General features: G+C 38.7%; 1 protein-coding gene across 1 annotated transcript in view; it reads right to left on the reverse strand.

Annotated features, from left to right (window-relative positions):
• Positions 1-347: 347 nt before the first annotated feature.
• The window catches only part of kcnq3 (potassium voltage-gated channel, KQT-like subfamily, member 3), a 424,966-nt gene continuing 401,224 nt past the window's right edge, over positions 348-24,089 (reverse strand). Inside the window, exons 12-15 of the mRNA XM_072570436.1 lie at positions 12,161-12,292; positions 10,583-10,681; positions 9,410-9,494; positions 348-3,626 (exon numbers count right to left, since the gene is read on the reverse strand). Coding sequence (XP_072426537.1) covers positions 2,880-3,626; positions 9,410-9,494; positions 10,583-10,681; positions 12,161-12,292 — 1,063 coding nt within the window. The 3' untranslated portion in view covers positions 348-2,879. The remainder of the gene's footprint in view (positions 3,627-9,409; positions 9,495-10,582; positions 10,682-12,160; positions 12,293-24,089) is intronic.

Genomic DNA, 24,089 nt, shown 5'->3' on the forward strand with positions numbered 1-24,089 from the left:
CTGTTGGCATCACAAACCAGCTGTCCAGCTAAGTGAGCTAACAGAACCCCAATTTCTGTTATGTAGTTAGAACTATTTCTTCCTGCCATTACCTTGATATGCAATTCATTTGTTTTAACCACAAGGAATTCCCGCGATTTGAAACAATAATTTCACCATATTTAAGTGTTTCTGACAAAATGAGTCAGATCATCATAGTTTTGATAGGTGAGATTTACTATGAAGTCAAAATTGTCGGAACGACAGCCTGAAGTTTTAGGCATCAAAAAAACATAATATCAAAACATTTTCTATTGTTCATTGGGTTGTTGAGGAATTATGAAATGTTGCAGCAGAAAAACACAGGATCTTTTAATATCCATTTATTCATAACTGATGCAATTGTTAAAGAAAGAACAGAAACACTAAGCTTAAATATAGGTCTAAATAATATATATTGTAAATAAACAACATTAAATCTTCCAAAAGGTTGGGCTGCTTGAAGATATACGTTACAAGAACCATTCAAATCTTTTGATTAGAAATACAGTTAACAAAACATAGAAACAGCACGGAAGGCCACTTGTATGAAAATCATGTTTCCTTCTTAATTTGAAACAGCAAACTGGAATTCAACGGTTTATAATTATCAAGAAAGATGTCTCCTGGGCAAGGCACAAATACCTGTCAGCTACTCTCAGTCTCAGTATATTGACCTCTAATAGATTGAAACATTAATACAAAATACAGTGAAAGAGTAGAAGAAAGTGTTCGTGTTACAAAAGGTATGGCAGGCCCTTTCATCCTCATTTTCCTAAAGAGACAACATCCTTTGTTTTTCTTTTTATCTTGTTGAACTATTAAAACATGTAAAACTGATATGTTGCTAATATGAGAGATCCTTGGCATGCTCGTCATTCACAGATGCTGCTATATGTACTCTCAAAACATTTCGTACACAATCTATTCCAAAATAAAGCCTTGAAGGATTATGAATTTTTCTCATTGAATTGTATTTATGCCACATAATGTTTATGGATAATAACTACATGTTTTATCTGGCTAAATCCTTTACAGTGATGCTACAATCACATGCATTCAAATCTATAGATGGGTTATACTCTCTTAAAAGGGGGTACCGTTGCAAAACACAATTATAAATTAAAATCCATTAGCCTTATCTGGCAAATGAAAACAATGGGAACATGTATACAATTTCTTCTAAAAAGAATGGAAGCCAACATTATCAGAACGCAATGGCATTCTCGTTATTCACAGATATAATTGTGCCTTTGGAATGTGTAGCATTCACTGCTATATTTGAACAATGTCTAGGTTAATTATACAGCTCTCCGTTGTCACTCAGTGCACTGGAGTTTTTGTTGAAGTTTTTTTTAAGACTTGTATGGTGCATACTATTAAAATAGCTAACTAATTTGCAATGACAAGTGAATACATGAATCAACATTAACTACCTACCCTTTATTTATTCTAGTGGCTACCTTTATTTGTGCAAGTTTCCTGAAAACAGAGAACTAGAAATTTAAAAAAATCCTTTGCAGCAGAAAAGAAGTGGAAACTCATTTACTTTTGACAAAAGAACCACAAGACATGAAGCAAACCTATTTGCACAATGCAATATTTTGTTTTCACTGTTGATATTGTTCTATGAGCCTCTAGTTTTATAAGCCACCCAGTACAATTAATTCCTCTTAACTCAAATTAGCTGATATCTGAATTAGGTTGGATATTAATACCACATTTCCAATATTCTTTACAATTGTTAATTCTAATTATTGAATAATTCAAATATTTTGTCACAGGAAACAAATAGAGCGGGGTTATTCTGCTGATACTGCCAGCAAGAATTCTTACAATCAATTAGGTTTAGTAGAGTTTAACTAATATAGCATTGAAGATCTTGGGATGTGTTTGTGAAAGCCATGGGATTCATACAGTATCACTTCATTGCTCTGCAAAACACAAATATTTGACAAAATAAAGAAATGTGATATTCCTGTGGTTATGCTTTCTGTCACTTTTATATTTTCAGCTGCTGCAAACAGCCCTGCAATATCATAATTGATCAATGCACGACATTTAACGTATGCCAAGATAAGTGCACTTGATTAGGTGCAAAAGAGTCTGAAAAATCTTTAATAAAAAAATGGGAGGTGATGATTTGTGAAATTTGCACCAGATATGAGGTAGAACCATAATCCTAACAATATGCAGGATTATTTACCTTACTTCATCAGGCCCCTTCATGTAGCTGCTAAGGTGTGTATTTGGGGATTTTTGCATTTCACAAAGAACACGATTCTGTTTACTTTTTTAAATATACATATGGGCAGATTATTAAATTTCATTTTTATTTAATTTTTCTTTTTTCAGAACACACTTTCACTTTTATCTATCTGTTATTAAAAGTTATAAACATATAGGTAACTCAATAGATGGCATGTGTAACAACAAGAATGTCTTGGCAAACCCTTAGGTTAATGAAGAGGACACTGTCTCTTTAAGAATTTGCTTGCAGGTCTAAGTGTTGTTAAAAAGAAATGTATCTAATAATTTTCTGCATAGATTCTAACCCACGTATATTGTAGGGATTGAAATTATTTCATTATTATAGAATAAGACAGAAGAAAGGAGGCTTTTTTGTTAATATTGTTGAAAACCATGCACCTACATGCAAATCTTTACAACTTCTAAAATTTATGAAAAAATTGCTTTTGGGATATTGAAAATATTACCAGTTCTCTAGCGCAAGACCATGCATTACATGCAATTTTGCCAGTGAAATGCATTGTAACAATAAGCTGTAGGTGTGCTGCAGGAAGCAAGAAATGTGAACCGTTTATAGTGACTGTACATTTATGAGCCATCCAGTGACCCTGCTAAGTTGGCTTATTTGTTGTAGGCCATATGTTGTCAGGAAGTCCCTCCCCTGTTGATGACAGAGGTGCAGAACCACATGGTGTGTAAGGATCGGTATCTGTGTCGGTCTCACCCTCTGCTAAATGAAGTTTTGATTTTGGCCAACTACCTCCACCATAAATACCAAAAGTCAAGTCATCCTTTGATTGGGAGATGCTGAATCCACTGGGAGAACGCTCTAGTTCTTCATGGTTGACTGAAAGGAGAGAAATCGGAGTATCGCTGTCTCTTGTGCTTCTCCCATGCTTCTGTGATAATTTGTCAGAAAAAGGACTTGCTCGCTCTGCTCCTTGATAGCTGGGACATATGTTACCATCACTGTCTGTCAGCGAGCTTATTGGCAGAACTGTTGGTCTTTCAGTGTAAGATGGAGCAGGAGGTGGAGGAAATCTTGATAAGTCAGCAGCTAAAGTTGAAAATTTTGTACTTCCTGGACTCTGTCTGAAGAAACTAAATGGAGCAACAGAAGAAACTTGGACTTGATAACAATTCTGAGGAGCCATATATGTGCAGGCATCAGGATAGTTTGAGATGACTCTTTTAATCTCTGAGTATTTGTCTTCCACCTTATCCTCAACTGGACTTTGCTGAACTGATGTCCCTGCCCCTCTTATTGAATAGTAGCCAGTTGATGCGGACTGTTGGGTATTCATATGTTGAATATGCATATCCACAAGGAAGTCAATCTTTTTCTCCATTCCTTCCACCTGTGAAGCAGGAAATGTGATCATCATAAACATTGTGGACACCAGTAAGTAGATGACAGGTGTCAGCACATAATGACGAAGTTTGACATTTCTTCCTAGTTTTTGCCTTCAGTGGTTAAATTTTGTAACAGATTCTCCTTTTCTAAGCCTACATGTATTTTGTTCTACATAGCTAGTTATTGAAGGCTAATACTGAAGATGATCTTTACTCCATCTTACATTTAATTACAGAATTAAACATTACAAATGTACATGTATTAAGCCAACTGCATCACCAGTTCAGTGCCTCTTGATATGTGCCCAAATTAAACCCCAGTTAAGCTTCACTACCAGCATAACATTAAACGTAATACACAATTAATAGTATTGCTGATGATGTCCCTGTATATCAGCCAATAAAATTACATCTACTATGTCAATATATCCTTGAATAGATCAAGTTGGATGACAGGGCTCTGCTTGCTTCATCATTTGACATAATAAAATTATATGCAGGCTATTTAGTAAGAAACCTCATTATTAAACCAGGGGTACAGCTGCCATTAATTTATGAACATAACCAAACTTGATAAAGTCAATTGTTATATTATGCCAACAGATAGAAAGGTATTCTATCAATTCCTGCACAATACAAATACAGCTTTACACAAATGCTGACTACATTGCAGATGATTAGAGCAATTATATCCTTTTATTGTGGTTTAACTGAAGGGCTACCAGCAGAAAAGGTCTTCTGCTGGTCTTTATTGAAGCAGTGATAATCTGATCTAAGCTAATTTGCAGTGCTAAAGAACTCTGAGGCACATGCATGCTGGCATTGGTTTCCAAAGCACATAATTGGATTTGACCAAATTCAGGAGGAGGTAGATTGAGAAAAGAGAGATTAAATGTTATAATTGTGACATTTAAAATCATTTTTCAATTCCACTTTTGATTTCCAACAATTTCTGACTACTCCCCCATCCCAATCTCGTTTGTTCATAAAATCATATTAATAGAGAAAACACAATTTTTTTAAAAAATTGTTGGCTACTGCATATCAGTAACACAGTGACATCTTTTTCTTAACTTTGGTAAAGCAGTTTTAAAGAACTGTCATATCAGAGTAAACCATTAAATCTGTTTCCACACCAAACCTGTTGAATTAGAATTCCTACAGTGTGGAGACAGGCCCTTCAGCCCAGCAAGTCCACACTGATCCTCTGAAGAGTAACCCACCCAGACCCATTACTCTACATTTCCCTAATGCATCTAACCTACACAAGCCTGAACACTATGAGCAATTTAACACAGCCAATTCACCTAACCCACACAACTTTGGATTATGGGAGGAAGCTGGAGCACCTGGTGAAAACCCTTTCAGACAGGGGGAGAAAGTGCAAACTCCACACAGACAGTCACCCAAGACTGGAATTGAACCCAGGTCCTTGGTGCTGTGAGGCAGTAGTGCTAACCAATGAGCCAGCTTGCCAGATTGACAGCATCTGAGGTATTTTGCTTTTATTTAATTTTGTAAAGGGTTGAAAAATAAGCCACCTTATTGTCAAAGCCATCAATAGCTTTATTTTATAATTTGTAACTGGAAAAATGTTAACATATTCACACTTTACTATGAACTGAAAAATAAATAATGGCAGTATAACATAGTCACACCTGAGAACATCACAGCCAGTTCTAGAACAGGAGTTGTTTATTCAAAGTTTGGGAGAAGATTTGTAGCTCGGGTGCTTGTTGTTGTGGTTCTGTTCGCCGAGCTAGGAATTTGTGTTGTAAACGTTTCGCCCCCTGTCTAGGTGACATCTTCAGTGCTTGGGAGCCTCCTGTGAAGCGCTTCTGTGCTGTTTCCTCTGGCATTTGTAGTGGCTTGTCTCTGCCGCTTCCAGTTGTCAGTTCCAGCTGTCCGCTGTAGTGGCCGGTATATTGGGTCCAGGTCGATGAGTCAATATACCGGCCACTGCAGCGGACAGCTGGAACTGACAACTGGAAGTGGCAGAGACAGGCCACTATAAATGCCAGAGGAAACATCACAGAAGCGCTTCACAGGAGGCTCCCAAACACTGAGGATGTCACCTAGACAGGGGACGAAACGTTTGCAACACAAATTCCCAGCTCGGCGAACGGGCGGCACGGTGGCACAGTGGTTAGCACTGCTGCCTCACAGCATCAGAGACCTGGGTTCAATTCCAGCCTCAGGCGACTGACTGTGTGGAGTTTGCACGTTCTCCCCGTGTCTGCGTGGGTTTCCTCCGGGTGCTCTGGTTTCCTCCCACAGTCCAAAAGATGTGCAGGGTCAGGTGAATTGGCCATGCTAAATTGCCCGTAGTGTTAGGTAAGGGGTAAATGTAGGGGAATGGGTGGGCTGCGCTTCGGCGGGTCGGTGTGGACTTGTTGGGCCGAAGGGCCTGTTTCCACACTGTAAATCTAATCTAATCTAATCTAATCTAAATGAACCACAACAAGGAGTTGTTTATATTTGGTAGTCTTAAGTTAATAGCCTTTCTGAGAACACACACCAATACAAGAATTAGGAACGGGATTAAGCTATTTGGCCACTTGAGCCTGCTTCAGTCCTTGATAAGATCACAGTTGCTCTAATCTAATTTAAGAAAGGAAATACTGACTTTGCAGGCTGTTCAAAAGAGGTTCACTCGTCTGATTTCTAGGATGAAGGGTTGACTTGTCCAGGAATGGTTAATCAGGTTAGGCCTTTACTCATTGGAGTTTAGAAGAATGAAGGGTGTTGTTACTAAACATAAAAGATTTTGAGGGGACATGAGAGGGTAGATGTTGAGAAGTTGTTTCCACTCGTGAGGAGAGTCTCGAACTCAGGATGTAGTTGCAGAATTAGGGGCCACTCACGTAAAATTGAGACGTGAAGGAATTTCTTCTGTCAGAGGGCTGTGAGTGAAGGAATTCTGTACCCTTTGTAGACATTAGATCACAGTATTATTTAAAAAATTGGGAGACAGAGTTTGAAGTATCAATGAGTTGAGGCTGTGAGGAGCTGGCACAAAAGAGGAGTTGAGATCTAATGCATATCAGCCATGATCTTATTGAATGGCAGAGCAGGCTTAAGCAAATGAATGGTCTACTACTGTTCCTATTTCTCATATTATATTCTTGCAAAGTAGTTGTTTAATTGTCCTGCCATTTTATTGTACTCTATTAAAAATTCTAATTTCAGCCAATACAGGAACTTCACTTGTTTTCACTCATTTTGTTTTGTTTTTATATACTTATAGAATTCACTTTTATGTCTGTTGCAAAAATACTTTCATTCATTTTTTTTCCTCTTTTCTTTGCTAAATACTAAAATTCTCCTAGTCCTCAGGCTTGCTATTTTATCTGGCAACATTCTGTGACTCCTCTTTGGACCTAATACTATCTTGAATTTATTTTGTTAAATGGCCCACTTTTCCTCTTCTGTTCTTTTGCCTGAAAGGAATGTATAGCTGCTGCATTGTGTGTACTCATTCTTTAAATCGTAACCATTCCCTTTGCCTTAGTTTCTTATAGCCAACTCACTCTTCATAGGTTCCGTTTCCTTTGTTCACATTTAGGACCCTAGGTTGGAGTGGACCAATTTACTTTCTATCCCAAAGAAAAATGCTATCATGTTCTGGTCACTATTTTTTTAGAAGTACATCATACAAGTTTCTTAATTAACCCCTTCTCAATATGAAAAGGTGGAAACTGAATCTATTTGGATAAAACAAAGGCATAACATTGAAGGGAGAAAGCAAAGGAAAAGCTGTGAATCAGAAGGAATTCTGAGGAAAATAACCTGATGGTTGTTATAAAATGACTTTTATGTGTATGATCCTTATCGAGACTGATCAACAGGATTTCCATACACCATCAGCATTCCCAACCAGACTATCCTACTCAGCCTGATTTCCTCTTCCAATTGCCCAGCTGTGATCCTGACGGATCCTTCCTTAGAACAGATCAACTCCTGTACCCTTACCCTCAGCTTGACTCCTTCCAACGGCCTACTTTGCCACCCTTCCCCTCTCACCTACCATACCTACAGTCAGTCTCACCCTTTAAAATTAACATAGAACAGCTAGTGCCATAGAAAGGGGGTATGTTTCTCTGATAGAGTTTTCACAGGGACGCTGTGCTGCATGTTGTTGTGAAAACCATGATCAGAAGATTCCAGAAGTAAGATGCAGCAGTTTTGAATTAGAGAAGTTTGCAGGTTACATAGAACATAGAACATAGAACAATACAGCGCAGTACAGGCCCTTTGGCCCTCTATGTTGCACCAATCCAAGCCCACCTAACCTACACTAGCCCACTATCCTCCATATGCCTATCCAATGCCCGTTTAAATGCCCACAAAGAGGGAGAGTCCACCACTGCTACTGGCAGGGCATTCCATGAACTCATGACTTGTTGAGTAAAGAATCTACCCCTAACATCTGTCCTATACCTACCACCCCTTAATTTAAAGCTATGCCCCCTCGTAATAGCTGACTCCATACGTGGAAAAAGGTTCTCATGGTCAACCCTGTCTAAACCCCTAATCATCTTGTACACCTCTATCAAGTCACCCCTAAACCTTCTTTTCTCCAATGAAAACAGCCCCAAGTGCCTCAGCCTTTCCTCATACGATCTTCCTACCATGCCAGGCAACATCCTGGTAAACCTCCTCTGCACCTGTTCCAGTGTCTCCACATCCTTCCTATAGTATGGCGACCAAAACTGCACACAATACTCCAGATGCGGCTGCACCAGAGTCTTATACAACTGCAACATGACCTCAGGACTCCGGAACTCAATTCCTCTACCAATAAAAGCCAGTACGCCATATGCCTTCTTCACCGCACTATTTACCTGCGTGGCAACTTTCAGAGATCTGTGTACATGGACACCAAGATCCCTCTGCTCATCCACACTACCAAGTATCTGACCATTAGCCCAGTACCCCATCTTTTTCTTACTCATACCAAAGTGAATCACCTCACACTTACCCACATTGAACTCCATTTGCCACCTTTCTGCCCAGCTCTGCAGCTTATCTATATCCCGCTGTAATCTGACACATCCTTCCTCACTGTCACAACTCCACCTACTTTCGTATCATCCGCAAACTTGCTCACCCAACCTTCTAGCCCCTCCTCCAGGTCATTTATAAAAATGACAAACAGCAATGGTCCCAAAACAGATCCTTACGGAACACCGCTAGTAACTGCACTCCAAGATGAACCTTTACCATCAACTACTACCCTCTGTCTTCTTCCAGCTAGCCAATTCCTAATCCAAGCCTCCAACTCACCCTAATGACATACCTCCGTATTTTTTGCAGTAGCCTACCATGGGGAACCTTATCAAACGCCTTACTAAAATCCATATACACCACATCTACTGCTTTCCCCTCGTCCACCTCCTTAGTCACCTTCTCAAAGATTTCAATAAGGTTTGTGAGGCACGACCTGCCTTTCACAAAACCATGCTGACTATCCTTGATCACATTATTCCTATCCAGATGTTCATAAATCCTATCCCTTACAATTCTCTCTAAGACTTTGTCTACAACAGAAGTGAGGCTCACCGGCCTATAGTTACTAGACTATAGGTTCAGCAGCATTCTGCTTATCATTCAGAAGATTCAGGCCTTTCATCATATTTCACTGCACTCATTTTACATAAAATTAGTGATTTCCACAAACCGCACAGGCAGCAAAGGTATCTGCACTAGTAGTATTTCAATCTTCAATGTCCTAATCCTGTTCAGAATTATTTGCAAACATATGGACAGCTGCCATTTGAAATATTACCTGTCTTTCAACCTTGACAAATCTTCCCATCATGCTTTGGTCTTCAGCCTCTGGATCAGAAGCTTTGGCGACATCAGGATCAATTCTGATTGTAGGACATAGAGTGTTAATTAACAAGGGCTTCAAGATACACAAAGCAAGTACAGAACAATAATGATATAGCCATAATATTATTATAGCGAAAATACTTACCTTCTGCTGAATTTATCCCTCTTGTGATTTCTTTTAGTAATTATTGCATAAAAAGCCTTACTATATTTAAAATATAGTTATAATGTTCACACTATCACTAGTTGAGGGTAAATTGTGTAAAACCTGCATGGATTGAATTCCAGGAAGGCATCAGAATATGAAAAGCTTTTGTGCAAGCATGCCAAGAAGATTTTCAGACTTATCAGATTTTGTTTTCATCCCTGGGATGATGGTGTTGCTGGCTAAACCAACATTTATTGCCCATCCCTAACTGAACAGACCAGTTAAGATCAACCACATTGCTGTGGGTCTGGAGTCCCAAGTTGGCCAAACAATGTTAGGACTCAATTTTCCTTTCCTAAAGCACATTTGGCTTTTCCAACAATTGACAATGGTTTCATGTCCATAATTAGACTAATTTTAGATTTTTAAAAATTGAATTCAAATTTCACCATTTGCCAAAGCAGGATTCAAATCTGTATCCCTAGAACATTACCCGCATCTCTAGATTAATAGTCCAGCGATTTTGAAAAAAGGTGAAGTCACCAAGTCCCACTCTTTCATTACAATGCAATAACTGGTTGTGCTTTAACTGGAGGGTCACCATGCATCAGCTGAGGAGTGAAGCTGAGAAGATGGAACCTTCACAGCAATCTCAGCCAATATGGGAATTGAAAATACACTATTGCTATTACTCCACCTTGCAAAACAACCAGCTAGCCAACTGAGTTATAATACCACCACACGTTACCTCCCCATAACAAACTGACATTAAAAAGTACAACTGTAGAAGTGAATACTATCATCTAACAGAACAGCTGAAAAATCGATTTTGTTTCTGCACTCTCTACCCTGTCTTGATTAATGGAGAATCATGCAGAAACATTATGCTACATTATTCAGTGTTTTTTGCAGTACCGTAATATTAAGCAAGGACTTAAACATTTATCTATTCTTAATTTAATAAAGTTAGTGCCTTACTTAGGTGATTGTTGTAAAGGGTATACAAAACCTCCTTTTGAGTTTGATTTTTTCTGCTTGGGAGTTGATGGGGCTGCAGGTGCAAGAATCATATCAATTCTGGAAAGAAACGAAGAACGATAAACCATCAAACAAAAACATATTTGTTCATTGGATGTGGATATCACTGGTCAGGCCAGGTCAGGCCATTTATTGCCCATCACCTACTGCACATGAAATGTTTTTGAGCTGCCTTCTGTAACCACTGCAGTCTATGTGCTGTAGGTAGCAACAGTGCTATTAGGGAGAGTTCCAGGATTTTGACCCAGGATATTGAGGGACAGCAATATGTTTCCATGTCAGGGTGGTGAGTGACTTGGTGAGGAACTTGTACGTAATTGTGTCTTTCTAGGTGAATCTGTGCATTGAAATTACTAAAGTCAGTTCTTCTATAATGCAATGGTTATGTTCTTGTGCGACCTCATGTTATAGAAAAATCACGCTTTAGAAACAGCGCTTAAAGTGTTGGCGCTATAATTATGTTACAGCCGGTATGTTTTAAAAGTTTGCGCTGTAGAAGCAGTGTCCCCAATTCGGCAATCACATTGCAGTGAATTTGCATTGACAAAACAGAATGATCTGTATTAATTCCCAGGAACTCATTCATTTAAAAGCAGTTCCAAAGTTCATTCCTTTACTGACATATTATAGCAAATAGAAAATAAGGGAACTTTTTCATACAAAAATATTGAAATTTAAAATTATAATTCAATGTTGTTGATAACGTCAAAGATCTTTAAATTGCAGAGCTGTGAATATTTGATCAATATAAAGATGTAAATGTGACACCAAGCAGAATCAGCGCTAATGGCCTGGAATGTTCTGGAGAGAAGCATCTTGCAGCATGTCACATTAGTTAGATGTTTTTCACTGCTCAACTCAAAATGTTTTGCATTGCAAATTGCAGGACCTGAATGCTAATAATAGCACAGGGAGGTCTATTGTGCACCTGGAAGCCTGATGAATGATGACGTTAACAATATGTCTCCTTTATCAAAGAGATTTAAGAATAGAAACAGGAACCAAGTGAATAGTGGAGAAGGAAACAGTGATATTTTTCTCCTGCAATTAACCCAAATACACTCATTGTCTCTGTAGTAACAGATACCTCTTTGTTGGTTCATGTTAGATTATTTCTTTTGTAAGAACCTTTACCTAATAAATACAGGAAGGTGCTTGTAAAGGTACAACATATAAAACAGGAAGACATTGGGAAGGTCAATAGCAGGAATAGTGGAGAATACATATCCCTTCCAAGTCACACATCAGCTTGGTCAGATTTATGTACCTTCACAGTTTGGGTCAACATTTTGAAACTCTTCAACTAAAACGATTATGTGAACATGAACAACATGAAGGCAGCAGCAATTTATTAACATCATATTTTTTCTCAGGGTCAATAGGAACATGCAATAAATAAGGCCTCTCAAGCAACATCCCGAGGCTGTGATATTTTTAAAATATAGTTATCATAAACACTCAAATATTTAAGAAGGTATTATTTCTAACATTAATAGTGTTTCATTATTCACCATTTACCTTGACTGGAGGTACTTGATTCTTGAAAGCATGTCTAAATGTCCTGCCGAGTACTGCTCAATAACATCTTTCACATCATAAGGTCGTAAAGTCTCCTTGAACTTTTTTTTGTTGAGAAAAAATGTCATGATACTGAAAAGATAAATAAGTTGTTTCTTATTTTCCTTCCAATGATTTCAGCACCAAAATGCAGAGATAGCTTACAGCACATTTGCTAGAAAACTATTTACATTTTACATTGTGCTAAGAAGGAGAATATATATTCCTGGGTGTTCCCTAACAAACATTCAAACATTTTATAATAATCAATTTTAATGTTCATTTTACCATGTTGTGACTGAGTAACATCAATAGCACATTTACTGTCATTTAATATTGCAGCCCAGAAGTTGTTTACAAATTTATTATTTTAGTCCTAATGTTACAAATAGTAAAGGACTGCATTGACAAAAAAAATCAACAGATAATTAATTTTTTATGATGCCTGACAGAGCTATAACCAAACAAAATCATTAATTTGACCACTAACATTGTTTTCCAGTGTAATCTTCCCTGTCATTATTTCAGCAGAATATTTTGATGATGGAGGTGCTTTCTTAATTCCCCTTCCTCGCTTCGCCTTATCCCTACATTCACCATCTCCTCTTTCCCTCTACGTCCATAATTCATTCAAATCAATATTCCTTATCCAATCGTTAACTCTCTACACTTCTGACACGCAGTGTGTGTCATTAACAAGATTCTCTGCAGCACTTCAGCACCCCACTTAGCAACTGATCAACAGCATCTTTCAAACCCATGGCTTCTGTCACCTGGAAGGACAAGGGCAGCAGATGCATGGGAACACCTCAAATCGCAAGCTGCTCCTTAAACCATAAACCATTCTAACTTGGAAATATATCCCAGTTGCTGGGTCGAAATCCTGTAACTCCTTTCATAACTGTACTTGGGTGTATCTACATGACACAGACTGCAGCAGTTCACTGCCAACTTCTGAAGAGCAACTAGAGTTGGACATTAAATACTGGCCAAGGCAGTGCTACCCAGATGTGGTGAATGAATAAATTAATAAGAGGTAATCTTCCGCTATAACCCATTCTTTTCCATATGTCTTGACAGTAGAACTCTTGCTTCTATTTTTCATAAATTCTAGGCTCTTAAGACCCAGGCTTGATATCATCAATTCATACTATTTAAATTTATGAGATTTTTAAGATTGTTAAGTTTTGGGCCCCAAACTTATAGTTGAAAATATATATTGTGACATGTTCTGCAGTCTGAATGACAGCAAGCCTGAATGGTTTACTTGCAGAGATTAAAGGGAGCCAGTTTTACTGGGTGGAACTGCAAAGTATTTACATATGGAGACAACAGCAGAAAAGACTAGGCATTTCCAAAGACCTAGAAAAGTGTTGAAGATTGTCATGTTGTCAACATTTTTGCATTAATCCACTCATTTAATTCCTAGAGGAAAGAAAGTTAGGCTGTAAAGGATTGTTTACTTAATTCATGTAATTCACATTGTCAAAGCGAAGGATGCACAGGAAGCCACTGTAAAGATCAGGCCACAGGTTTCCTACAAATTAATGAAGACCAACGATAGACAAGTTTTCTGTGGTCTGCAGAGAGAAGTGGCTTCTGGGCTTTATGAACAACGACAGACAGCAACAGGAGGCACGTGCAATAGGCTTATAAGGATTTCAGGAGATTCATCCTGGTGTAGCCAGATGGGAAGTAATATTGTGAGGTCTTTTTTGTCCTGGCAGTGAACTTAAGCAACTTTCTGAAAACTAAGAGAAGCACCTAGAGGTGGTCATGCAGAGTTACTGCTCAGCAAAATGGGGAAATGAGAACTTATTGGAAGTTGGGGGCAACTGTGAACCGTTTGCTATGAAGACCGGAAATCTATGGAGAATGTAGTGTCTTAAAAATAAGACAGGGATATGTTCCTAAATATGTTACTCACAAATAAATCATGTTTAACATAATATTCTGTGTCTTTTGTTGCATTAAACATCTTAAAATGTGTAATTATTTCAGCTCTGAAATGGATATTAAATTTCTTTTATTTTAAGTTGTCAGTCTCTTGGGGGATCAGAACAAGAATTTTTGATTTGGTTAATCTCTTGTTTCCAAAATTGGTGGCAACTTATAGCCTTTGGTTCTTTTCCCGCTCTCACAATAACAAGTTCCAAAGCATCATTTTTCCTGTAATTACCACACTAATTTCATTTGAATTGTAGGAATGTTCAGGCTTTAATCTAAGGTTATTATGAAGTACAATCAATCCAGCTGCTGTTAGTCTTTCAGGATAAAGAAAGCTCTTTCTCAATGGCAGAAAGCCTTCTTCTGTTCTCCTGTACTTGCCCCCCTAAAAAGGAGAGCTCCTGGAGTCAGATTTTATTCCAAGAATGATGTAACACAATTACACCATTGTTTGGATGAACAGCACTATGTTATTCAAGAAGTAGCTGAGCAAAAGCAATTGGATTTTGTTCCCATATCAAAGTTAATCCCTGCAAAATAGTAATTTATTTTTTATTTACTTTAGTAGGTAATAAATGAAAGACAAAATAACATCTTTTCAGCATTTGACTTTCAATTTGTTTAGATGTAGGCTTCATTTTCCCTTCATTTTGTTAGTATTTTAACATATTGTACTGTGAAAGCCAGATGAAACTGTACACTAAGTGTATCCACATGAAGGTCACAAGTAAACAGATCGTGCACTTTAATCCTTCATGAATAAAATAACACAATGATATCATTCTTTCAGATTGGCAACACAAGCTTTGAGACTGCCAGTTGCACAATAGGCAAGTGCAAGAAACTGAACCAACCCATAACATAAATTATTCTTTCCTATGACTTCCAAATGATGAAGGTCCTCATCTCTCTGTTCCTTCCATAATCTGCAATCTTTCAAACTAAACTATTGCATCACCTAACTCCTACAGCTTGATTTATCATATCTTCACTCACATATTTTTGTATCCTGCTGGCATCTTAGCCCGGGTCCTGGTGCTAGACTCATCAATTTCACTTAAAAAGAAAATAATTAACCAGGGAGATTCAATGACTCACTTCCATTGTTAATCTATGCTCAAAGCATAAACATAAAATTAGTAATTCAGGAGAACAGGGCATGAGTTTTGATTATTGAAGCTTTTCATCATGCACTCATCAGGAACAATTCATGAGAATCAACACTTTTACTGCATAAGGAGAGAATTCTGATTCGTTGGCCAATTGACTCTGTCTGGTAGAGGCATTACCATGGGGAATGGACTAACAGTGTGGAATCGATTTGTGGAATTCATTGCCACAAAGTGCAGTGGAGGCCATGATGTTAAATATCTTCAAGGCAGAGATTGATAAATTCTGAATCTCACAAGGAATTAAGGGATACTGGGAGAGTGCGGGTAAGTGGCGCTGAAATGCCCATCAGCCATGATTGAATGGTGAGTGGACTTGATGGGCTGAATGGCCTTACTTCCACACCAATGTCTTATGGTCTTATAATGTTGACTGACTATTAACTGTCAGGCTTTGTATAAATTTAAATCAGACAGGTTGACTCTCATTGGTCAGAAGATTGTCCTGAGAAACAAATCAGTAAATGGTAATCCCTCTACAAAGCAGAATCCACTTACCAACCAATCAGCACTCTCCTCTAACAGAGTACAAATGTTAGACTTTTGTTTGAATTGGTATTGTTGGAAATTGTCCTGCTGAGGGCAAGATGAAAAGTTTAAAAAAAAATGCATTTTGTTCAACATAACATTAGTTAGCTTTACGACAATCCTCTGAAGTTTGGCTAATGTCGGGCGTTAGTGAGTTCTGGATTTACCCAATCAACATAGATCTAAGCAATATTTATTAAGATAGCTTCATTTTCGTTCAAGATCAATAAAGCTAGTAATTCAGCCAAATTTTCTCATAAGACTTTCAAAGAGACTCTTTTTTTAAAAAAAATGGAAAGAAACTGCCTATAACTCCTAAACTGATGGGTAGCCAATCAAACTATTCCCACAAAAAACTTACAGACAGAGCTATAGGGAGAGGCTGAGGTTGTTTTCCCTGGAGCGTCGGAGGCTGAGGGGTGACCTTATAGAGGTTTATAAAATCATGAGGTGCATACATAGGGTAAATAGACAAGGTCTTTTCCTTTGGGTGGAAAGGCACCTGGATGGGTATATGAATAGGAAAGGATATGGGTCAAATGCTGGTAAATGGGACTAGATTAATTTAGGATAGCTGGTTACATGTTTCTATGCTGTACACCTCTATGACTCACTGATTAACAGTAGTTTTGATCTTTGGACTCGAACCTAAAAGTAATGATATTGTTAAACTGGTATCGCTCAGTTATTTTGTACTTAAATTGTTACAAATTGAATAATCTCTTTATCCTTTCTGATTCTGTGTGTGTTTGAGAGAGTGCTAGCACAGCAAAATGGTCCCGATACTTAAGAGTGTGTGATATAAACCTTCTGGTTTAATTTTACCATATTGTTGTATGGCCCTTACAAAATCAGTGTCTATAAATAGAAGGAGTGAGAGAAATATACCACTCCTCTCTAAAAATAGGGAAAAATTAAATCACAATCTGCTTGTGCACAGACGATGAGAATAGTGAGAGATATCTCTTTGTTTTAAGAGTAGTAATATGTTCAGAATAAATGACCAGAGGGAGAGAACAAGAAAAAGAAAAAGAAGAAAAATCTGCCTCTTTTTTTTTCTAGCTCAGATCATCTTTGCTTGAATTATTTGGATAAATGAAACGGAAAGGAGAGGAAGACAGATTGATGTCACTTGAGAAAATTCATCACAACTTAACCTCTGGGGAGTTTTGTGTTGCGGTCAATACACATGAGCATGATTCATAGGTTAAAATGTTTAAGAGTTTAATGCTTTTTGGCATAAATTTGTGTCAATGTCATAAAGAACCCACTATTGCTCCTTCAGACACAATAAAAACAAGCCAAAATATGATAAAGATTCACTGAAATCTCAAATTCACAGAAAGGGCAGTAGCAACAGAATGTCCCAGAGGAAGGACAAATATGAATCTTTGACAGATTCTAATGAGTTTCTAAGGAAGAGATTAACTGGAGATGGTATTAGTTATGTACAGAGATAACGCGTGTGATGCTGTGGAAACTTTATAGTGCACTTTTCATTAGTCATATGTACAACAATTCTCTTTTTAAAAGATGAAAACCATAGCCTCAACAAAAATAAATAGTAATACAAAAATTAATCAAATGAGCAATTTATGTTGACATCATTCATTTGGAGTAAAACAATAGAAAATGAGTGGTATTTTACATTATTCTGCACTGAAATCTGAATTGTTCAGTGTTTGAGAAAGAGTTTGTGGCATACAAAAAGGGAGGTGTAAAATCAGGTTCTGTCTTGAATTAGAGATCAAATGGGTGGTACTGGAACCATATTACTGGAGAAAATGAAATGTTATTTTTAATAGACAAGCGTCAGCTTTTATTGACTGAGAATAACATGGCTCATTCATGACTTGACTAACTTGCCATGTCTCAGTGAAGTTACATGTAGGTAACAATCAAGCCTGCTATCCTCAGAGTCATCACAAAACTTTTATAAAAACATTTTATAACACTTTATAATGCAAATTTACGCATTTCACCTGTTTTACCAGACCCAAGTTGACAGACAGCAAGGACCTCAACATAGAATACATCGACAGGAGTGGACTGTTCAGCCCTCTGCACCTGCTCTCTTATTTATTATGATCATGGCTGATCATCTTTGTACCCACTTTTCAACCCATTTTGTAATCCTTTTAACCATCAGCACTATATCCAACTCGTTCTTGCAATCATGCAGTCTTTGACAGCTTTCAGCGATAGTGATTTCCACATATTTTACCACTGAAGAAATTTATCCTCATCTCAGTCCTAAATGGTTTACGCTATAGTGTTAGTCTGTGACGCCTGTTTTGTCTAGTACTACTAGAATTGTATAGGTTCCTATGAGACCCCCCCCCCCCCCCCACACCTCATTCTTCCGAACTTCAGAGAACCTAATCCTCACAAGTGCAATCTCTCCTCATATGTCAGTCCTGCCATCTTGGATTCAGTCTGGTAACTCTTTGCTGTACTCTCTCCACAGCAAGAACATCCTTCCTCAGATAAGGAGACCAAAGCAGAACACAATATTCCAGGTGTGCTCTCAAGTAAGACATCCCTGTTCCTGTACTCAAATCCACTTGCTATGAAGGCTAACATACCATTTGCCTTCTTACACACCAGCATGCTTATATTCAGCAACTGGTGTATAAGGTCACCCAGGTCTCGTTGCACATGCTCTGTCTAAATTTATAGCTATTTAGATAATAACCTGTGTTCCTATTTTTGTTACCGAAGTAGATACCTTACAATTATCCTATTGTACTGCAGCTGCCTTGCAAGTGTCCACTCACTCAGCTTATCCAAATCACACTGAAGTATCTCTGCATCCTCCTCACAGCTTACACACCCACCCAACCTTGTGTCATCTGCAAATCTGGAGGTAGTACATGTAGTTCCCTCATGTACATCACTTATATTGTAAATAGCTGGAGTTCAAACACTGATCTGTGTGGTTCCCCATCAGTCATGCCCGGCCATTGAGAAATTCCTTCTCTTTGTTTCCTGTCTGCTAACCAGTCTATTCATCTCAATACAGCGGCATTTTCTTCAGTTTCATGTGCTAATTTCTTACGTAGGACTTTATCAAAAGCCTTCTAACAGTCTAAATAAACCACATCCACTGGCTGCCTCTAATGTACTACTTACATCCTTGAAGAATTCCAGTTGACTTGTCAAACATGATTTTCCTTTTGCAAATCCACGCTGCCTCTGCTCGATCCTGTCACTGTTTCAAGTGCTCTATTAATTCTTTTATAAGTGATTCGAGCATTTTTTCCACTATTGGTATCAAGTTGGCTGGTCTAGAAGTCCTGTTTTTCTTTGTACCTCTCTTTTTAAATAGTGGGGTTACATCCACCCTTTGATTTGGAGGAGCTGTTCCAGAGTCTAAAGAATCTTGGAAGGTGACCACCAATGCATCCACTATTTCTAGGGCCACTCCTTAAATACTGTGGAATGTAGATTATCAGGCCCTGGTAATTGATTGGCCTTCAGTCCCATCAATTCCCCCAACTCAATTTCCCTAAGAATGCTGATTTCCTTTAGTTCCTCCCTCTCACTGAACCCTGTGTTGTCCAACACTTCTGGTATGTTATTTGTGTCCTTTGTGAACACAGAACCAAAGTATGTATTTAGCCAGTCAGCCATTTCTTTGTTCCCCATTATGAATTCCACATTTGCTGACTGTAAGGGATTTACATTTGTCTACACCAATATTCTCTTCATTTTCCTATAGAAGCTTTTACAATCACTTTTTATGTTGTCTGCAAACTTACTCTCATACTCTACTTTCTCTTTCTTAATTAACTCCTTTGTCCTCCTTTGCTAAATTTTAAACTACTCCCACTCCTCAGGTCTTTTTTTTTCTGCTCAATAAATATGCCTTTTCCTTGAAGCTAATATAATCTCTAATTTCCCTTGTAAGCCATGGCTTGGCCACCTTTTCCAGCTGACTTTTGTGCCAGACAGGAATGAACAATTGTTGCAGTGCACCCAAACATTTGTTGAATATTTGCTATTACCCTTCCACTGTCATTGCTTTGAGTAACAAATAAAAGCAAATCACTGGTGATACATCCCAAGAAGAGTCACAGGACTCAAAACGGTAACTCTGTTTTCTCTCCACACATGCTAAGTAAAAACAATGAGTGCAGATGCTGGAAACCAGATTCTGGATTAGAGTGGTGCTGGAAAAGCACAGCAGGTCAGGCAAGCATCCGACGTTTCGGGCAAAGGCCTTCATCAGGAATACAGGCAGGATGCCTGCAGTGTGGAGAGATAAATGAGAGGAGGGTGGGGGTGGCAACGACATTTTCGCCAGCCAAATCATCCGAGGACATTTCCACAAGCCAAATCATTCCAGGACATTTCCGCCACCTCCAAATGGACCCCACCACCAGGGATATATTTCCCTCCCCACCCCTTTCCGCCTTCTGCAAAGACCATTTCCTCCGTGACTACCTGGTCAGGTCCACGCACCCCTAACAACCCACCCTCCCTTCCTGGCACCCTCCCCTGCCACCATAGGAATTGCAAAACCTGCACCCGCACCTCCTCCCTCACCTCCATCCAAGGCCCCAAAGGAGCCTTCCACATCCATCAAGGTTTTACCTGCACATCCACCAATATCATTTATTGTATCCGTTGCTCCCGATGCAGTCTCCTCTACGTTGGGGAGACTGGACGCCTCCTAGTAGAGTGCTTTAGGGAACATCTCTGGGACACCCGCACCAATCAACCACACCGCCCTGTGGCCCAACATTTCAACTCCCCCTCCCACTCAGCCGAGGACATGGAGGTACTGGGCCTCGTTCACCGCCGCTCCCTCACCACCAGATGCCTGGAGGAAGAACGCCTCATCTTCCACCTCAGAACACTTCAACCCCAGGGCGTCAATGAGTTTCCTCATTTCCTCTTCCCCCACCTCACCCCAGTTGCAAATTTCCAGCTCAGCACTGTCCCCATGACTTGTCCTACCTGCTTATCTTCCTTTCCACCTATCCACTCCACCCTGCTCCCTGACCCATCACCTTCATCTCCACCCCCATTCATCCCTTGTACTCTTTGCTACCCTTCCCCACCCTCCTCTCTGACCTATCACCACCATCCCCACTCTCATTCACCTATTGTACTCCACACATGCTGTCAGGCCTTCGGAGTTCCTACAGCAATTTGTTTTTGTTTGTTACAGATCTTCAGCATTCGCAGTTGTTTCATTATCCCTTTGAGTAATGCTCCCAAATCCATCAACTTGCATCTCATACTATCATAGCTTCTTTTATTTAGATTCAGGACCTTAGTCCCAGAAACAACTATGCCACTCTTTATCCTGATGAGGAATTCAATCATAGTATGGTCACTCATCCTCAAGGAGCCTCACACAACTAGACTGTCAATTATTCCTTTCTTTATTATGCAATGCCTGGGATGTGTAGGATTGCTTGTTCTCAAGCTGGTTCTTCAACATATTGTCCATAAAAGCATCCTGTATTATTCCAGAAATTCCTCCTCCACGGTATTATATCTATTTTGGTTTGCCCAATCTAATTGCAGATTAAAGTCAGTAAAAGTTACAGATTGTCCTTTAATGTACACTTGTCAAATTTTCTGTTTAATGCCATTCCTAAGATCACCCCTACAGATTTTAAACCCCTTTGTGTTTTTTATTTAATAAATTACTAGTTATTACAAATAGATTATAGCATGAGTAAACCATTATTGAATCACAGACATACGATTTCACTGATTAAAACACTTACTCTTCATAAAATTCTCTCTCACACACGTACAGACAGGCAAAATTAATTGTGTTATTGGTTGAGGGAGGAACTGAAAAGGCAGTTCAATGGGCTCTGTTGAGAGGCTTTGCTGCGATGGTCCTTTTGACTTGCCCGAACTTGCTGCTCATTGAGCTTGCTTTTCCAAGTCCTTTCACTTGCTTGCAGGAATCACAGACTGAATAAGTCATAACAACTCAAAACATTACTTATGTTTCTTTCACCACAAATACTGCCAGGCCTCCTGAGTTTCTCCAGCATTGTTTGTGTTTGTTTCAGATTTCCAGTATCTGCAGTATTTCTGCCTTTATTTGAGTAGTTTAGTATATTTTTGAAGAAGACGGCATTTTCTTTACAAGGCTTTTGACTGGTTGCACTCCACATTCAGCTTATCTGTTCAACTGAAAATATCTTGGTGAACAAGTGTTGTTTTGGAACTCCAAAATGATTACAGATTTTTTATGTGTCTCATTGGCAAACTGTGATCTGTCATTAAACATAGTTACATCTGGAATTCTATGAAAGGTAAAGATTTAATGTAAGACCTTGATGGCTGAAAGCACAGTAGTGGAACATCATTTCTATTTTGATCGATTGAGAGAAATCATGTCCAGTATTAAGTAAAAGCATCCTTCAAACACAAACAGCTCGGCCATAGAGTCATACAACACAGAAATAGATCCTTCAGTCCAACGAGTCCATGCCAAACATAATTCCAAACTCAACTAGTCCCACCTGCCTGCTCCTGACCCATATCTCTCCAAACTTTACCCATTCACCTATCTATCCAAATGTATTTTGAAACATTATAACTGTACCCACATCCACCACTTCCTCAGGATGTTCAGTCCACATGTGAACCACCCTCTGTTTAAAAAAATTACCTATTATGTCTTTTTTAAATCTCTCTCCCCTCACCTTAAAATTGTGCCCCTTAATCTTGAAATCTCCCATCCTAGGGAAAAGACAACTACCATTAATTCTATCTATACCTCTCAGTATTTTATAAACTTCCATCAGATTGCCTCTCAACCTTCTATGCTCAAGTGAAAAAAGTCAGATACTGGATTAGTGGTGCTGGAAGAGCACAGCAGTTCAGGCAGCATCCAACGAGCAGCGAAATCAACGTTTCGGGCAAAAGCCCTTCATCAGGAATCCTGATGAAGGGCTTTTGCCCGAAACGTTGATTTCGCTGCTCGTTGGATGCTGCCTGAACTGCTGTGCTCTTCCAGCACCACTAATCCAGTATTTGGTTTTCAGCATCTGCAGTCATTGTTTTTACCTTGAAAAAAGTCAGAGCCTATCCAGCCTTTCTTTATAACTCAAACCTTCCACGCCCAGCAACATCCTAGTAAATCTCTTTTGAACCCTCTCCAGATTGATAATATTCTTTCTATAACTGGGCAACCAGAATTGGGCACAGTATTCCAGAAGAAGTCTCACCAATGTCCTGTACAACCTCAACATGACCTTATAAGTTCCCACAGTTTGGTGGGAATCAATGGTTCTCTTTTTGTGGCACATGTCTGACAATCTGTTATGAGATCTTCTATCTGTTTAGGAATTCCTGGCTACCTACTGATGCTACATTCTAAACTGAGGTGCCCTTAATGTATCTTGTTAAGGATACTGGTTCTTAGTGAATGAAGGATAACAATACTGTTGTCGAAAATCAATAAGTTCTTAACAATAGTGAGTCATTGTCTACAACCAAAATAGTTCTTCATAATTTAGCCATACTATTTTCATTTTTTTTTTCTGGCCAACCTTTTATGAAATTTTGAAGTATAGGATTCAGGTTCCTTTTTATGTTCTTCTTTGATGAGGTTAAGATTTGTTTGTATTACTGGCCACATCATTTTGTTACTAAAGTGCATGAATTCATTTTGCGAGCAATGATTTTGCTAGCAATTTCTTTACCAGCTTGTGAAACGTTGGCAACAGTCACTCGAGAGGGCATCTGTTGATATTTGTCATTTCTCTTCCACATGTTTGTTTTTGTGCATCCAAATATCATGAGCCAAACACAAAACATTGTAGCCATGGAGGGATTTTTGCCAATTTTTTTTGCAGCTTACAATGAGACCAGGTCATTTATGATCCATCTTTGTAAGAACTACGAGTCCCAGGAATTAAACTGAAGATCTCTCACAGGCTCACACAACTGATAGGATTTTCTTTTCAGTAACTACATATTAGGCTTTCGTATCAAAAAGTGCTTGGGACAATGAAATATTCTGTATCCTTTTCTGTATAAGCATTGCTGGAGAGGACTGCTCCAATTCCTTTGGCTGAAACATTAAGAGCAATAATAGCCAAGGATTATTGATGGTAATGGGCCTGAACATCAGCAAAAGTCAGCATTGCTTTGATTTTCAGAAAGACATTTTCTCGATGAGCATCTCATTTCATAAGCATCTCTCCTTATTTTGAATAAGTGTCTCAAGAATTTCGTGATAATTGCCAAGTGGACTAAACAATTTT

The sequence above is a fragment of the Chiloscyllium punctatum genome, chromosome 5, assembly GCF_047496795.1.
Source record: "Chiloscyllium punctatum isolate Juve2018m chromosome 5, sChiPun1.3, whole genome shotgun sequence".
Taxonomy (NCBI): Eukaryota; Metazoa; Chordata; class Chondrichthyes; order Orectolobiformes; family Hemiscylliidae; genus Chiloscyllium; species Chiloscyllium punctatum.